The 15,193-nt window shown below is 36.3% G+C and overlaps 1 protein-coding gene across 1 annotated transcript; it reads right to left on the bottom strand.

Annotated features, from left to right (window-relative positions):
- Nucleotides 1–2,393: 2,393 nt before the first annotated feature.
- On the bottom strand, nucleotides 2,394–5,818 carry LOC110882778 (enolase 1-like). The gene is made up of 8 exons (XM_022130715.2): nucleotides 5,813–5,818; nucleotides 4,786–4,998; nucleotides 4,560–4,646; nucleotides 4,392–4,472; nucleotides 4,172–4,291; nucleotides 4,038–4,118; nucleotides 3,884–3,958; nucleotides 2,394–2,571 (listed from the first exon to the last, which is right to left on the bottom strand). Exons 1-8 carry the CDS (start codon nucleotides 5,816–5,818, stop codon nucleotides 2,464–2,466), a joined length of 771 nt encoding a protein of 256 aa, XP_021986407.1. The 3' UTR covers nucleotides 2,394–2,463.
- Nucleotides 5,819–15,193: the final 9,375 nt, after the last annotated feature.

Genomic DNA, 15,193 nt, shown 5'->3' with positions numbered 1-15,193 from the left:
TTTTCCATTCTAGGCAGGCCCGGGCCCACGGGACCCACTACTAACAAAGATGGTTTTGGACCTTTCTTTTCAAGTCTCTCCTTCGAAAAAAACATCACTTTCTATAGTGTTTTTTTAGTAAGATTTTCAAATTTTCGACACGTATATGTTTTATTCTTTAGGTAGAGTATTATCTTTCTTTAAACCATTCTCCAAGATCTGACTTCCTTTTGAGATTTTTTATGTCAATAAGATGGTGTCCCCAATTTCCACATCAAAATTCTATTATATTGTAGTAAACTGTATTTAGTAAAAAGGATCATAATGTTCTACCATACCTTCAGAAAGAAAATCATAACTAAAAGAGCATACTGGACCATAGTGTTTAAAATTAAGGTGTACCTTTAGTGGTGCAGTTAGATTGCCATCCACATAAAGAAAAAAAGTGTCCAAATGAATCAACTTGTAGCATATTTCAAACAAATATAACAAATATCATATGAAACTTGTAATCTTTATAAAATTAGTACCACCATCCGCATTGTTGTCCCCGATTTGAACCAAATCGGAAGCTGAGACAAAAGAATCAATACGCCCAAAATAAGAATGCATCTACAACAGATTATTCGGCAATGCTATATAATATGCAAACATTAAAAAAAACTCACGTACCATTAACGTTAGCATTCAAATTAAATGGTAAATCACATACAAATAAAGGTAAACAAACCTTCAGTGCTTTATCCATGAGTGTAGCGAGTACACCTTTAGAAGCTTCTTCAAGTCCAAATATATAGCGTATCTACAGTCAAACATGAACAAACTAATTAAATAGAGTATCGAGCCCCCCTTGTTTTCCACTTTTATATTATATTCTTGTAGCTACAGTTAGGTATATATATAAATGTAACTCAAGAGGAGCACTTTAAACGTAGTTAGGCAGCCTTTGTTTTAGACATTCACAGGTAAACAAAATAACTTAACATTAATTAAAAGGGTATTGTTAAAATAACAATAACAAACAACAAACCATCAACGAATTGATATTGATAAGTTACTTGTGAGCATATACCTCAACGCTCGTAGCATTTGATGGAAAGAAAAATGGTGTTGCTCGCGTGTCAGGTCATCAATGGCCTTTGTGACTTGATGAAGATTAGTCGTTGTGAGTTCAAACACTATATAATCAAATTTAGCTTCGTGAATTACCGGTTACATTTTAACACCAAATATCAAAATTCTAGATCTTGCTTCCTTGAAATCCGCATTAATATTCTAAATGCCAATTGATAGATTTTATACAATAATAAGCGTATCAAAGTCTCCACCAATTTATTCAAAGCTTACAGAAATTAACAAATTAATAAAAAATGTAATTTGGTTAAAGAGTTCAATAACACCACCCAAAGCATTTGGATACAAACAACATGAAAAAAAAACCCTAATCAACCAACAAATAATTCAGAAACACTTTAATTGAAACGGGTAAAAAATAACTTGCTTGCAACGATTGTGACAACACAAATTAGAAAACTATAATCAAGTAAAAATAAACAAAGGATTCGATAAATTGAACCAAAGTAGTCAGTTATACATACGGTTAGAAAAAGATGAAAATGAACAAATATGAACAATACCTGTTAATTCACGAAGTAGATAAGGTTGTACGAACATTGAACATCAAAGTTATCAACAAAAACCCAATCAGAACCACCAATGCTGTCATTCTTCATAATCCTCTGAAAAAAACAAAGAACGATCTTCAATCTTCTACAAAGAAACATCAATTTTGGGGTTAAAGATGGAGGTTAGGGTTTACAAAATAATCATAAACAGAACTATGAGATTTCGAATGCCTGATAAAAAGTTGATGAATTTAGGGTTAGGGATACGCGTACCTTGATCTTCAGACACAAAGAGTCTAAGCTTGAAGAATTATGGTTTGCGATGTTGTATCATAAAGAAGGAGCATGTTTCTCCAATTGGGTCCATAAATTGATGGAGGATCAGCTAAGAGCAACAGAGAATGGAGAAGCGGCAGAGAGATTGAAGAAGAAACCCTATTTGTGTTTTGACAAAGTGGAAGTGGGTGATCCATAAGTCCGACTCAAATGATATCTGGATCCCGCGTCCAAAACTCACATCATATCTAATATTGATTCCCTCCCAAAAAATTAACAATCACAAACAAAGGTGCAGATTTAAAAATTTCAAGAAATATGCTTCAATCCATCTTTAAATTATGATATACTTCAACGCCCATCTTCATAGCTTCCATAAAGTCGAAGCACCAGTAGGAAGAATCATGAATTCTTAAAAAACGCAGCTCAATATCAAGAAATGTTAAGTATATCGAAAAGTGCGTATGTAATAAAGACTTATACCTGCATAGCAAGCTTGTTTCCAGCATGTGATCTTAAATTTATTTTGGTATGTTAACCCCCAAAGTACAAAAAATAGCCGTAAGAATTTAAAAAATATCATTCATCCAAGGAAACTAATGCAAATGAGTGGTTTTAACGTAATCACCTTTCCTGTGTAACCAGCTTGAGCAATGGCTGACTTGAGCAACTCGAGGCCCTCTTTGTTTTCCTAAATTTCAAGACGACAATATTGTGTTAAACGACGATCAAGAAACTGAAACTAAATGGCACAATGATATATGACAAATTAAAACCATAATTACCTAAATATTAGGGGCGAAACCACCTTCATGGCCAACGTTGGTTGCATCCTGACCATATTTCTTCTTAATAACAGACTGCAAACGCGTGCGGAAGATTAACAATCACAAACAAAGGTCCAGATTTAAAAATTTCAAGAAATGCTTCAACCCACCTTTAAATTATGATATACTTCAACGCCCATCTTCATAGCTTCCATAAAAGTCGAAGCACCAGTAGGAAGAATCATGAATTCTTAAAAAAAACGCAACTCAATATCAAGAAACATTAAGTATATCGAAAAGTGCGTATGTAATAAAGACTTCTACCTGCATAGCAAGCTTGTTTCCTGCATGTGATCTTAAATTTATTTTGGTATTTTAACCCCCAAAGCATAAAAAATAACCGTAAGATTTTAAAAAATGTCATGCATCTAAGGAAACTAATGCAAATGAGTGGTTTTAATGTAATCACCTTTCCTGTGTAACCAGCTTGAGCAATGGCTGACTTAAGCAACTTGAGGCCCTCTTTGTTTTCCTAAATTTCAAGACGACAATATTGTGTTAAACGACGATCAAGAAACCGAAACAAAATGGCACAATGATATATGACAAATTAAAATCATAATTACCTGAATATTAGGGGCGAAACCACCTTCATGGCCAACGTTGGTTGCATCCTGACCATATTTCTTCTTAATAAGAGACTGCAAATGTGTGCGAAAGATTAACAATCACAAACAAAGGTGTAGATTTAAAATTTTCAAGAATTATGCTTCAACCTACCTTTAAATTATGATATACTTCAAAGCCCATCTTCATAGCTTCCATAAAAGTCGAAGCCCAGTAGGAAGAATCATGAATTCTTAAAAAAAACGCAACTCAATATCAAGAAACTCAAGTATATCGAAAAGTGCGTATGTAATAAAGACTTGTACCTGCATAGCAAGCTTGTTTCCGGCATGTGATCTTAAATTCATTTTGGTATTTTAACCCCCAAAGCATAAAAAATAGCCGTAAGATTTTAAAAAAAATATCATTCATCCAAGAAAACTAATGCAAATGAGTGGTTTTAATGTAATCACCTTTCCTGTGTAACTAGCTTGAGCAATGGCTGACTTGAGCAACTCGAGGCCCTCTTTGTTTTCCTAAATTTCAAGGCGACAATATTGTGTTAAACGACGATCAAGAAACCGAAACAAAATGGCACAATTATATATGACAAATTAAAACCATAATTACCTGAATATTAGGGGCGAAACCACCTTCATGGCCAACGTTGGTTGCATCCTGACCATATTTCTTCTTAATAAGAGACTGCAAATGCGTGGGAAAGATTAACAATCACAAACAAAGGTGCAGATTAAAAATTTTCAAGAAATATGATTCAACCCACCTTTAAATTATGATATACTTCAACGCCCATCTTCATAGCTTCCATAAAAGTCGAAGCACCAGTAGGAAGAATCATGAATTCCTAAAAAAATGCAACTCAATATCAAGAAACGTTAAGTATATCGAAAAGTGCGCATGTAATAAAGACTTATACCTGCATAGCAGCTTGTTTCCAGCATGTGATCTGCCATTAATAACGTTGAATGCTGGTACTGGTAATACTAACTTCTTGTTTCCCGCTAAGTTTGCAATATGCTGCACAAAGTTTCCAAACCAAACACATCAATATATATAAACATATATATATATATATATGACATTGATATGAGCAAAGATTCTTGCTAACATGTGTTACCTTGTAAAGAGGAATGTTTTTGACACTCGCTCCCGCTTTGCAGACTGTAAGAGACACCGCCAGAATGGCATTTGCGCCAAGCTAAACAACAAAGTGATTCATTCGTAAGTATGATTAACGTCAAATTTTGTGCAAGAAAAGAAATCGATTTAATGTTTGGAACAATACCTTTTGCTTCCACCAACCCCACTCTTTTTTGGTTCCATCTAGTTCTTGCACCATGTAATTGTCTATACCAGTTTGATCAGTCGTGTCCTGTAAAATAATTTAAATAAACATGCATTCGAATCATGCACATTATATGATCCAAAACATTGTTTTATGGTCCTTAAAGCGGAAAATAACAACACTGAAATTAACATCAAAGGATAAGGCTGATGAAACTGAAACAAACCTTTCCAGCAATAGCAGGGCCGATAATAGTGTTCACATTGGAACCCGCCAGATCATAGAACGTAAAATAAGAAAAAAGGTAGTAGATAATTTCGCACAAAGTAGGATGGTTTACACAAATGGAGGAATAAAAAAAACCTTTGCTGGATGATGTATTCACAGAACTTGGTTGGAAACAAAAATGAAAACAAAAAAAAGAAGAAGAAAACCTAATCTGCAAAACAAAATTGATGGTATTATAAACTGATATAAAGTGACCATTCTGCACTCTGTTGACAGCAGCAATTACAAACTAATAATCAAGATTTGAGCATATAAATCAAAGGGCATCCCTTTTAGTATAACAAATTGTGTAATCGGCCGGATCTACCATACATGAGATAAGAAAAGAAACACAAATGTTACGAAAAGGAGCAGATTGTGAAGAATGTTGCCTTGTCAAACATCTCTCTTATAAAAGAAATTTCAAGTCAAAAGCATAAAAGTATACAAATGATCTGATTATACCGGCTTAGTTTTTGAATGTATTAATATATATTAAATAGTCAAGTAAAACATTACAAACCATAATTCTAGATCATATCGGATTGTCGAAAACTTCACCGAAAATAGAACATGCATCTGCCGACCTGGTCTCAAAACCCTATCACCAGAGCATAAGCAACATTAATATACTGTTCAATCATCTGTAAAGCATTAGAACTCTACTTTCTAGCTTGGTCTCTGGCTTTTCCTATATACAAACACTAAACTAAAAAAATTAATTGGAACAATAATAATCCAAAAAATAATATAAAAAAAAGACTCAGATCAACACAAATAAAAAAAAAGACTTAAAACATCTCATTTACAATAGAACACTCAAAAGTGCAAATGCATGCCGAAAACAAAGCCTAAACCAATAACAAAAAAAATTCCCAAACGAAGTTTAAAATACATTACATTCGCAATGCCATCCAAACATCAAATCAACAAAGATAAGACATTCCCACAAACTAAAATCAACAACACAAGAAACTAACACATACCTGCATATGAACATTCAACCTATAACCAACAAAAGCAAAAGTCTAAAAGGCATGTACTAAGAAACAAAGATACCACCGTGAAACCTAATCAAACAAATAATAACAAACATTACTTCACACTAAAGAATCCACATAACCCAAAATCTGGGAAAAAAAGAGAGAGAGAGAAAAAAAGAAAATGCCTTTTGTTACTATTGCTTTTATAATAGCAGGGGTATAAGTGTAAAATGGGAAAGTGCAGGGGTTGATTGTGATAGAAGCTTAGTCAAGTTGGTTAGTTAGTTAACAGTAGTTGAAGGAATCTGTTATGTTAGTTGTAATTGAGTATAAATAGTTGGTTGTTAGTGGAATAAGATAGCTTTGATTGTGTGATTTCTCTTCTATGTTTCTATTCTCATTTTCGAAGCTAACAATTGGTATCAGAGCAGTCGATCCTCGGCTAGCTCTTGATTTGATCAGCTCAATTTCGATTCATTCATATTGAATTTGATCTTTGTTCGGTCAAATTCTGCTCAATTTCTTTCAATACCTTTGAATTTGACCTTTGTTCGATCAAATTCTGTGCGATTTCATTTCAATTTCACGAATTGATCATTGATTCGGTCAATTCCGTTCTTGAACCCTAATAATGTCAACTCGTACTCAGACAATGGAACAGAGGATGCAGGATCATGAAAGTTCCATGAACAGATTTGCTGAGAATTTGGCGGCCATTAAGAATCAAATGGAAGCACAAATGACGGAAGTTCTGCAAAGTATTCAAGCAATGAGAATGGGTCCTGCTTACAACCATGCTAACAACAGGCTAACCAAGATGGAATTTCCTAGCTTCAATGGAGAGAATTTGGAAGGTTGGTTATGCAGAGTGGAGCATTTCTTTGCTATAGATGAGACACCAGATCATTTGAAGATCAGAATGGTAATCGTTCACATGGAAGATATGGCAATTCTGTGGCATCAATCATTTGTTCAATCCAGGGGTGGAAGTATAGAAGGTATGACTTGGTTAGAATATAAGAGTTTTCTTACTGCTAGATTTGGGGTGTTTTTGAATCAAGATGCTAAGGGTACATTAGCATCTCTTAGGCAAATAGGATCATTGAAAGAATTATGTAAAGAATTTGATTTAGCTCTCACTAAGGTGTCAATATGTGATGAATATGCTGTCAGTCTTTTCTTGAAGGCTGTAAAACCTGAAATAGGATATCCAGTAAGGATGTTGAGACCAAAAACCCTGCCTGAGGCATATATGTTAGCAAGAATGCAGGAAGAATCTGTAAATGCTACTCAGTTTAATAGAAGTGGAATAAGAGGTGTGCATAACAGTTCTATAAGAAGTGGTGAGTCTAGCTCCAAATCAACTCTCACAAACAGTGCCAATAATCTGCCTTTATTACCTGCTCCTTATAGCAAACCAAAACCCTTAAATTCTAGGAAATTGACACACAAAGAAATTGAAGAAAAGAGGGCAAAGGGAGAATGTTTTGGATGCTGAAAAGTATGCTCCTGGTCATATCTGTAAGAATAAGCAGTTGTTCTCTATTGAATTAATAGAGGTAGAAGATGAAGATCAAGTTGATCTTTCTAAAATAATGTTGCAAGATATTCAAGAAGCCAAGATCTCTTTGAATGCCATAATGGGGGTACCATATTTTTCCACCATGAGGGTAAAAGGGTCAATTGGTACCAAGTCTTTGCATATTTTGGTGGACTCAGGTTCCACCCATAACTTTGTAAATGTGGATTTGGCTAATGGCTAGGAAGATGAGATGTCCAGTTAAGGAAGTTGGTTCATTGAACATTACCATAGCTGATGGTAATCAAATGTCTTGCAATCAGCTATGTGAAGATTTTAAGTGGGTTATGCAGGGCAATTGGTTTGCTGCAGATGTAATGTTGATTCCTTTGAGCAACTATGATATGGTCTTGGGAGTGCAATGGTTGCAAACTTTAGATGATATAGTATGGAACTTTAAAAAGCTGACTATGAAGTTTAAGGTAGGAGAACAATGGGCGGAATTGAAGGGAGTAGAGGCTGATACAGTTTCTTTGTGTTCTACTGAGAAAATGGAGCATATCCTAAGTGAAGAAGAAGGTGTGGCAGCAGTTCAGTTGTTCAGTCTAAAGACTGAGGGAGGTGATTCTTTCCAACATACTGTTAAGGTAAGTGATAGCAGACAAAATGAGGCACTGGAAGCTTTGCTGAGCAAGTTTGCTGATGTGTTTGAAGTACCTACTACCCCGCCACCTAAAAGAGATTGTGATCATAGAATTGTTCTGAAAGATGAGCATGTAACAATCAATCAGAGGGCTTATAGATACCCTGCTGGACAGAAGGATGTGCTGGAAAAATTGACTCAGGAATTGCTGGATTCTGGAGTGGTCAGGAATAGTAAAAGTGCCTTTGCTTCGCCTGTTGTGTTGGTAAAAAAGAAAGATGGGTCATGGAGGTTTTGTGTGGATTATAGACAACTTAATGAAGCAACAGTAAAGAATAGGTTCCCTATTCCACTGATAGAGGAACTGTTGGACGAGTTAGGAGGGGCTACTATATTTTCTAAATTGGATTTATGAGCTGGTTATCATCAGATTAGGATGGAGGTGAATGATATACATAAGACAACATTCCAAACCCATCAAGGCCTCTTTGAGTTTGTAGTCATGCCATTTGGTCTGACAAATGCTCCTGCCACATTTCAGGCATTAATGAATGCCACTTTTAAACCACTGTTAAGGAAGACTACCTTAGTCTTCTTTGATGACATCCTAGTTTACAGCCCTACTTTGGAACAGCATATCAACGATTTGGAACAGGTTTTGGAGTTATTAAGAGCAAATTCCTTAGTTGCAAAGAAGTCTAAATGCTCTTTTGGGGGTTCATCTGTAGAGTATTTGGGGCATATCATATCTGGAAAAGGGGTGCAGACTGATCCACAAAAGATTATAGCGGTTCAGAAATGGCCAATTCCTAATACTTTGAAGCAGTTGAGGGGGTTTCTTGGGCTTGCAGGATACTACAGAAGATTTATTAAATCTTTTGGAGTCCTAGCTAGACCCTTAACTGAATTATTGAAGAAAGATGCCTTTGAATGGTCAGACCAAGCTCAACAGTCTTTTGAGCAGTTGAAAGAGGCTCTAACCACTGCTCTGGTTCTTTCTTTGCCTGATTTTGATAAAGAGTTTGTCATAGAAACAAATGCTTCTTCTAAGGGAATGGGGGCGGTTCTTGTAACGACTCGCACAAAAATGTCCTAAAACGCTCCGTAAGTGGAAACCCGGACCCCTGAAACCCTAATCCTTGTGAAAGATCAAGAAATCAAGAAATTTAGAGTCCACGCGGGCCGCGTAAGACATAAGGGTAGTCTACGCGGGCCGCGACAGCAAGGCAGATCTCCGGATAAGCTTAAGGGACACGTGTCGTCCACGTGTCGAGACCACCGATGACTCAGCAACCTCCGATCTGATCCAAACTCCCACGCGGACTACGTAAAGTTCCTTTCAAGCTTACGCGGGCCGCGACGCGCCCTAGTTTCAGCCTATAAATAGAGGACGATAGCTTCAGTTGAAATCGTTCAATTCTTTTCTTTCTTTTAGCTTCTATTATAGCAAAGTAATAGCTCGGGTATTATATTCTAAATCCTAAAATTCTGCCCGTATTACGGTAATAACTCTAGTCACTGGTACGATACCTTATCCGATCGATTGAAACAGATCTGATGGATGTTTAAGTGCTGCGAGTACTTGGGTATACTTTGTCATTCGTCGTGAGGGTTTTGATCTCGTGATTATCGTTAAAGTTGAATTGAGTTAATACACTAATACGAGTTCCATTGTGTCTAGAAATTAGAACTCACAATCAGGGAGCTGCTAGAACACCTAATAGCTAAGTAAACTTAATAGTTAAAATAACTTAGCGATTAAGAAACCTTAATAGATAAGTTAAACTTAACCAAGTTAAGTAAGATTAATTAATCAGTTAAGTATGATTAATTAAGTTAAGTATGATTAATTAATCAGTTAAGCAAGATTAATTAAGTTAAACAAGATTAATTAAGTTAAGCAAGATTAATTAAGCTAAGCAAGATTAATTAAGCTAAGTAAGATTTATTAAACACCTAAATAGATATACGTGAAAAATAGATATATATGGGGTAGATATTATCTAAGGAAGGTGTTATCTAGGGAAGATGTTATCTAGGGAAGGCTTTATCTGGGGAAGGCTTTATCTGGGGAAAGCTTATCTAGGGAAATTCTATATAGGGTAAGGCTTATCTCTTACCTATAAATAGGAAGCTTAGGATTCATTTTCCTTTGCTCATTTCTTTTCTTCTCTCTCTATACGTTGGTGTTCTAACCAATAATCACCAAGGCGATGTTCTGTCCGATCGATCCGGGAACCAACTAACGAATGCCAAAGTACTGTACTTTGTGAATTTCGTTCAACGGTTGCCAAAGTGCTATACTTTGTGAACTTCGTTAAACAAATGCCAAAGTACTGTCTGAATAAGACTATACTTTGTGAATTTTGTTAAGGTTCTGCTCTCGTGACTACCGTTAGGTTTGATTTGGGTTTAACACTAATACGTATTCCATTCTGTTAAACTAAATGTTTAACTACCCAAAACTCTACACCATACTCCTACAATCAAAATGGATGCTGAACCATCAGAAGGTTCAAAACAATAAAGTATATGCTTAATTATCAGAAGGAGTAGAATCAAGAACCTTGTTAAATCAATACTGCATGCTTATAATGTGAGTCATTCTCTTTTTATCAACAATGTTTTACAATACTCCAAATTATTTTCAAAAGTTATAATTACAGGGATTAAGTCGTGGTTATCGTGAATCACTGGCTAGTGGGGCATTGTGCACATTACTAATTTCTCACAGTTAGGCTAATCAATCCTAACAGTGATAATCATCACTACTTGGGTGAAAGGACCCAATAGTGGTATGACCATCGTCACACGGCTGTGACACGGCGCCAGATAAAAATAAGATAAAAGCCATTGTAATCGCTCTTATGCAGTAATTTATAACTATGCGTCAAAAAAATGAATGAACTCACCAGTATTTCCTGCTGACAAAACCTTTTTAAAACGCGTTTCAGGTAATTACAGTAGATCGGAATAAGAGTTGGATACGACACCAAAAGGCTTACAGAAGTGGCTTAATTTATCAATTCAATTAAATTAAGAAAAGTATTTTATGTATTCGGGTTTATCCCATGTTATAGCTACCTTTTAAAACATGATTTTATTCCATCTATTTAATAAATAAAATCCGGTGTTTCTAAACTCTGATATTTTTCCTAACTCACGGTCCTGATGAAATTTCCGCTGCAATACTTTTCAAAATAACCACCGGTACCATTTGGCTGCTCGCGGCTCCCGATTCCGTCCAGGGTGGGTCGGGGGTCGTGACAGTTCTAATGCAAGAGGGTCATCCATTAGCCTTTGTTAGCAAGGCTTTGTCTACAAAACAGCAGCTCCTTTCAGTCTATGAGAAGGAGCTACTGGCCATCTTGATGGCTGTAAAACAGTGGCACCATTATCTCATTGTTAAAAAGTTTTGATTAAAACGGATCATAAAAGTTTAAAGTTTTTGCTGACACAAAGGATTACTACACCTTTGCAACAGACTTGGCTGGCTAAACTCATGGGATATACGTATGACATTGTTTATAAACAAGGATCTGAGAATGTGGTAGCGGATGGTTTATCCAGGGTCAGTGGCTTGGCTTTATTTGAAATTAGTCTAAGTGCCATAGATCCTTTGTTATTCTCACGGATCAAGGCAGTTTGGGAAACAGATGAGCAGCTACAATCTATTATACATCGAATAAAACAAGGTCAGCTGATAGAAAATGTAACTTGGGATGGGCAGACTTTGAAAAAGAAAGGAAAGCTGTGGATAGGTAATGATGAGCAACTTAAGAAAGATATTTCACATCTCTTCCATAAGTCACCAATTGGAGGTCATTCAGGGTTCACACCCACTCTAAAGAAAGTTAAAGCCTTTTGTTATTGGAAAGGGTGTTCTAAGCAAGTTTATCATTTTGTCAAGGAGTGTCATGAATGCCAGCAAGCCAAATATGAGCAAGTAGCCAGTCCGGGGCTACTACAACCTCTTCCTTTTCCAAGCCATGTGTTTACAGATATCTCAATGGATTTTATATCCGGGTTACCAAAGGTTCAACAAAAAGACACAATTTTGGTAGTAGTGGACAGACTAACAAAATATGCTCATTTTTTACCTTTGTGTCATCCCTATACAGCTCCACAAGTGGCACAGGTGTTCTTAGATTCCATTTTTAAGCTGCATGGCTGTCCAATGACTATTGTCTCGGATAGGGATCCTTTATTCTTAAGTCAATTCTGGAAGGAGTTCATGAAGCTGCAAGGTGTACAATTGTGCTACTCAACAGCATACCATCCACAAAGTGATGGTCAAACAGAGGTTTTAAACCGCTTTTTGGAGTCTTATTTACGATGTATGTGTATGCATTCATCGGGTCAGTGGGTGAAGTGGCTGAGTTTGGCTGAATGGTGGTACAATACTTCTTACCATTCAGCAATAAAGCTGAGTCCTTTTGAAGCTTTGTATGGGTTCCCACCTCCTTTACACATTCCCTATATTCCCAACGACACAAACATTGAGGCTGTGGAGGTGTTGCATAGGGATAGGGAGTTGATGATCAACAACTTGAAACAAGCTCTTGTTAAAGCCAGGAATCGTATGAAGCAATATGCTGATAACAAACGTTCGGAAAGACATTTTGAGGTGGGAGAGTGGGTTTATCTGAAGCTTAGACCTTTTGTGCAAACATCTTTGAGAATTCAGAAGCATTCAAAGTTGGGACCGAGGTATTTTGGACCATTCTTGATTTTGGAAAAGATAGGAGCTGTTGCTTATAAGCTAGATTTACCAGAGAGTGCTCAAATGCATCCGGTGTTTCATGTGTCGTTGCTGAAAAGAGCTCATGGGTCTAATAGTCCTATTCTTCCTATACCAGCTGGTTTGAGATTTGTGCTGCAGCCAAGGGCTATTATTGACAAACGAGTAGTTAGAAGAAACAATAAGATGGTACAGCAGGTGTTAGTTCATTGGCAGGATTTACCAATTTCAGAGGCGTCATGGGAATTTGCTGATGATTTTAAACTGAGATTTCCGGATTTCCATTCTTGAGGACAAGAATGATTTTTTTTTTTTGGGGGGGGGAGTTATGTTACTATCGCTTTTATAAAAGCAGGGGTATAAGTGTAAAATGGGAAAGTTTAGGGGCTGATTGTGATAGAAGCATAGTCAAGTTGGTTAGTTAGTTAACAGTAGTTGAAGGAAACTTTTATGTTAGTTGTAATTGAGTATAAATAGTTGGTTGTTAGTGGAATAAGATAGCTTTGATTGTGTGATTTCTCTTCCGTGTTTCTATTCTCATTTTCGAAGCTAACACCTTTATACTGTGGAAAATATGAAAAAGGGGTACAAAGGACACATGATTCCTGCTTTTCAGCCATCAAATGAAGAAGAAAGCGAATCTGCGATTTTGATGGTGATCCATTACAGAGAGCGACAAAGGAGTGCGGTGTTAGGGTTTTGGAAAAAAAAACTTATTTCCACCTAATAGTCATCGGCTGAATATTTGGGAAGAATGAATTGAATTGAAAGAGGATTTGGTATTAGGAAGATTGAAGATACCTTAATGGAGATGAAGGAGAATGTAGATGCTTGAATCAAAATGGCAATGCTTGAATCGTATGCTTGAACCAGAACAGAGATGAAAGGAGAATGGAGATGAAGGTTATGTCTAGGGTTTTGGAAAATAATATATATCATCCATTTTAGGGATCGATTCAGGGGAAGAAGAAGATGGCACATGAACAACTTTGGTTTCTAGGGTTTTTGAAGAATATCAAAGTGTGAGAAAGAAGAATGAGTAAAAAGGATATAAATGATCCGTTTGGATCATTACGTGACCCAAAGTCCGACCCAGTTGTTTCCGGATCCCGCATGGACTAAACTTTTATGCATTTAGAATTATTCCCTCCTAAAATCATCCTCTACTCCACCATAACATGCCACATCAGCAAAAAGGTTCCACCGTCACATGCCACATGGCCCAAATCATCTCATTTATTAATATATATAGATAATTCCTCATTTTAGTTTTATCGTCCATGACTTCAAATCGAAGAAGACTCTACAAATGCTTAAGCCCTAACATTAATATTTTTTATTTAGAAATGACATGAATATAAAACAAAGATATACTATTGTTTTTGTGTATGCATCTTATTATATCATCTTTATCATTTATATCTCATACAAGTAATCTACGTTTCCATTAACAAAATGGCAAAATAAAACAAGATGTTATGGCCGAAACCGTTGTATTGATCAACAATGCCTTGTATAATTATTGGGTGTTGTTAAATACACCCAAAAAGTCAAACTTTTTTTACTTTTACCCACACCCTAATGGTAAAGAATGGCAGGAAGTGACGGCAAGGAAGAAAGGAGGCAATTTTCAGCAAGATGAGAACATCAAAAGACTGGATCTAACGAAGTTTTACGTGGCAAACATTCCGGAAAGATGTTTCGGCGATGATCTAAGGCGATTTATTGAGGGTTTCGGAAAGATCGAAGGGATTTATATGGCAAGGAAACGTAACAAGATGGGTCAAATATTTGCTTTCGTGTCGTTTGCTAATGTAAAAGATAAGTACGATTTGGAATCAGGTTTACGTAATATAAAGATTGGAGAAAACAAACTTTTTGTGAGCATAGCAAAGTTTGTAGACGGCAAAGTTACGGAAGGCACCAGAGGCATGAACAAAAATCAAGCAAGGGAGTCTAGTAATGTTCCGTGGAATGACAAAGGTAAGAGTCCACATGTGGTGGAAACGTCATCGGTTCAGGAAAGCTATGATCTGGGTATAGGCACATCGTTCAAAGAAACTCTCACAAAGAATATTATCAATAATATTGATTTGATCGAGTTAGCACCAAATATTAATGCCTTTTCTCAGTGGCATGATAAAGGGATTGTGGGGAGAGTCATTGATTTTACAAAGCTAATTAATTTAAGAGGTTGGTTGCATGGGAAAGATCTTAAGAAGGTGCAGATCAAACATATTGGAGGGACATCGGTGTTGTTGATTTTTGACATCGTTGACAGTGCAAACTCTTTTGTGGGTAATGACATATTATGGAAGGAATGTTTTAGGACAGTTGATGTTTAGAAGGGGCAGATGTTGGCGTACGAACGTATTGCTTGGATCAAAATCTATGGCGTTCCGTTGAATCTTGCAATTAATCCAGTTTTTAACGCCATCGGAGGACGGCTCGGGAATGTGGTTCAGCCAGTGGATGTTTCGG

The sequence above is a fragment of the Helianthus annuus genome, chromosome 16, assembly GCF_002127325.2.
Source record: "Helianthus annuus cultivar XRQ/B chromosome 16, HanXRQr2.0-SUNRISE, whole genome shotgun sequence".
Classification (NCBI taxonomy): domain Eukaryota; kingdom Viridiplantae; phylum Streptophyta; class Magnoliopsida; order Asterales; family Asteraceae; genus Helianthus; species Helianthus annuus.
This window is presented reverse-complemented; position numbering and strand designations above follow the sequence as displayed.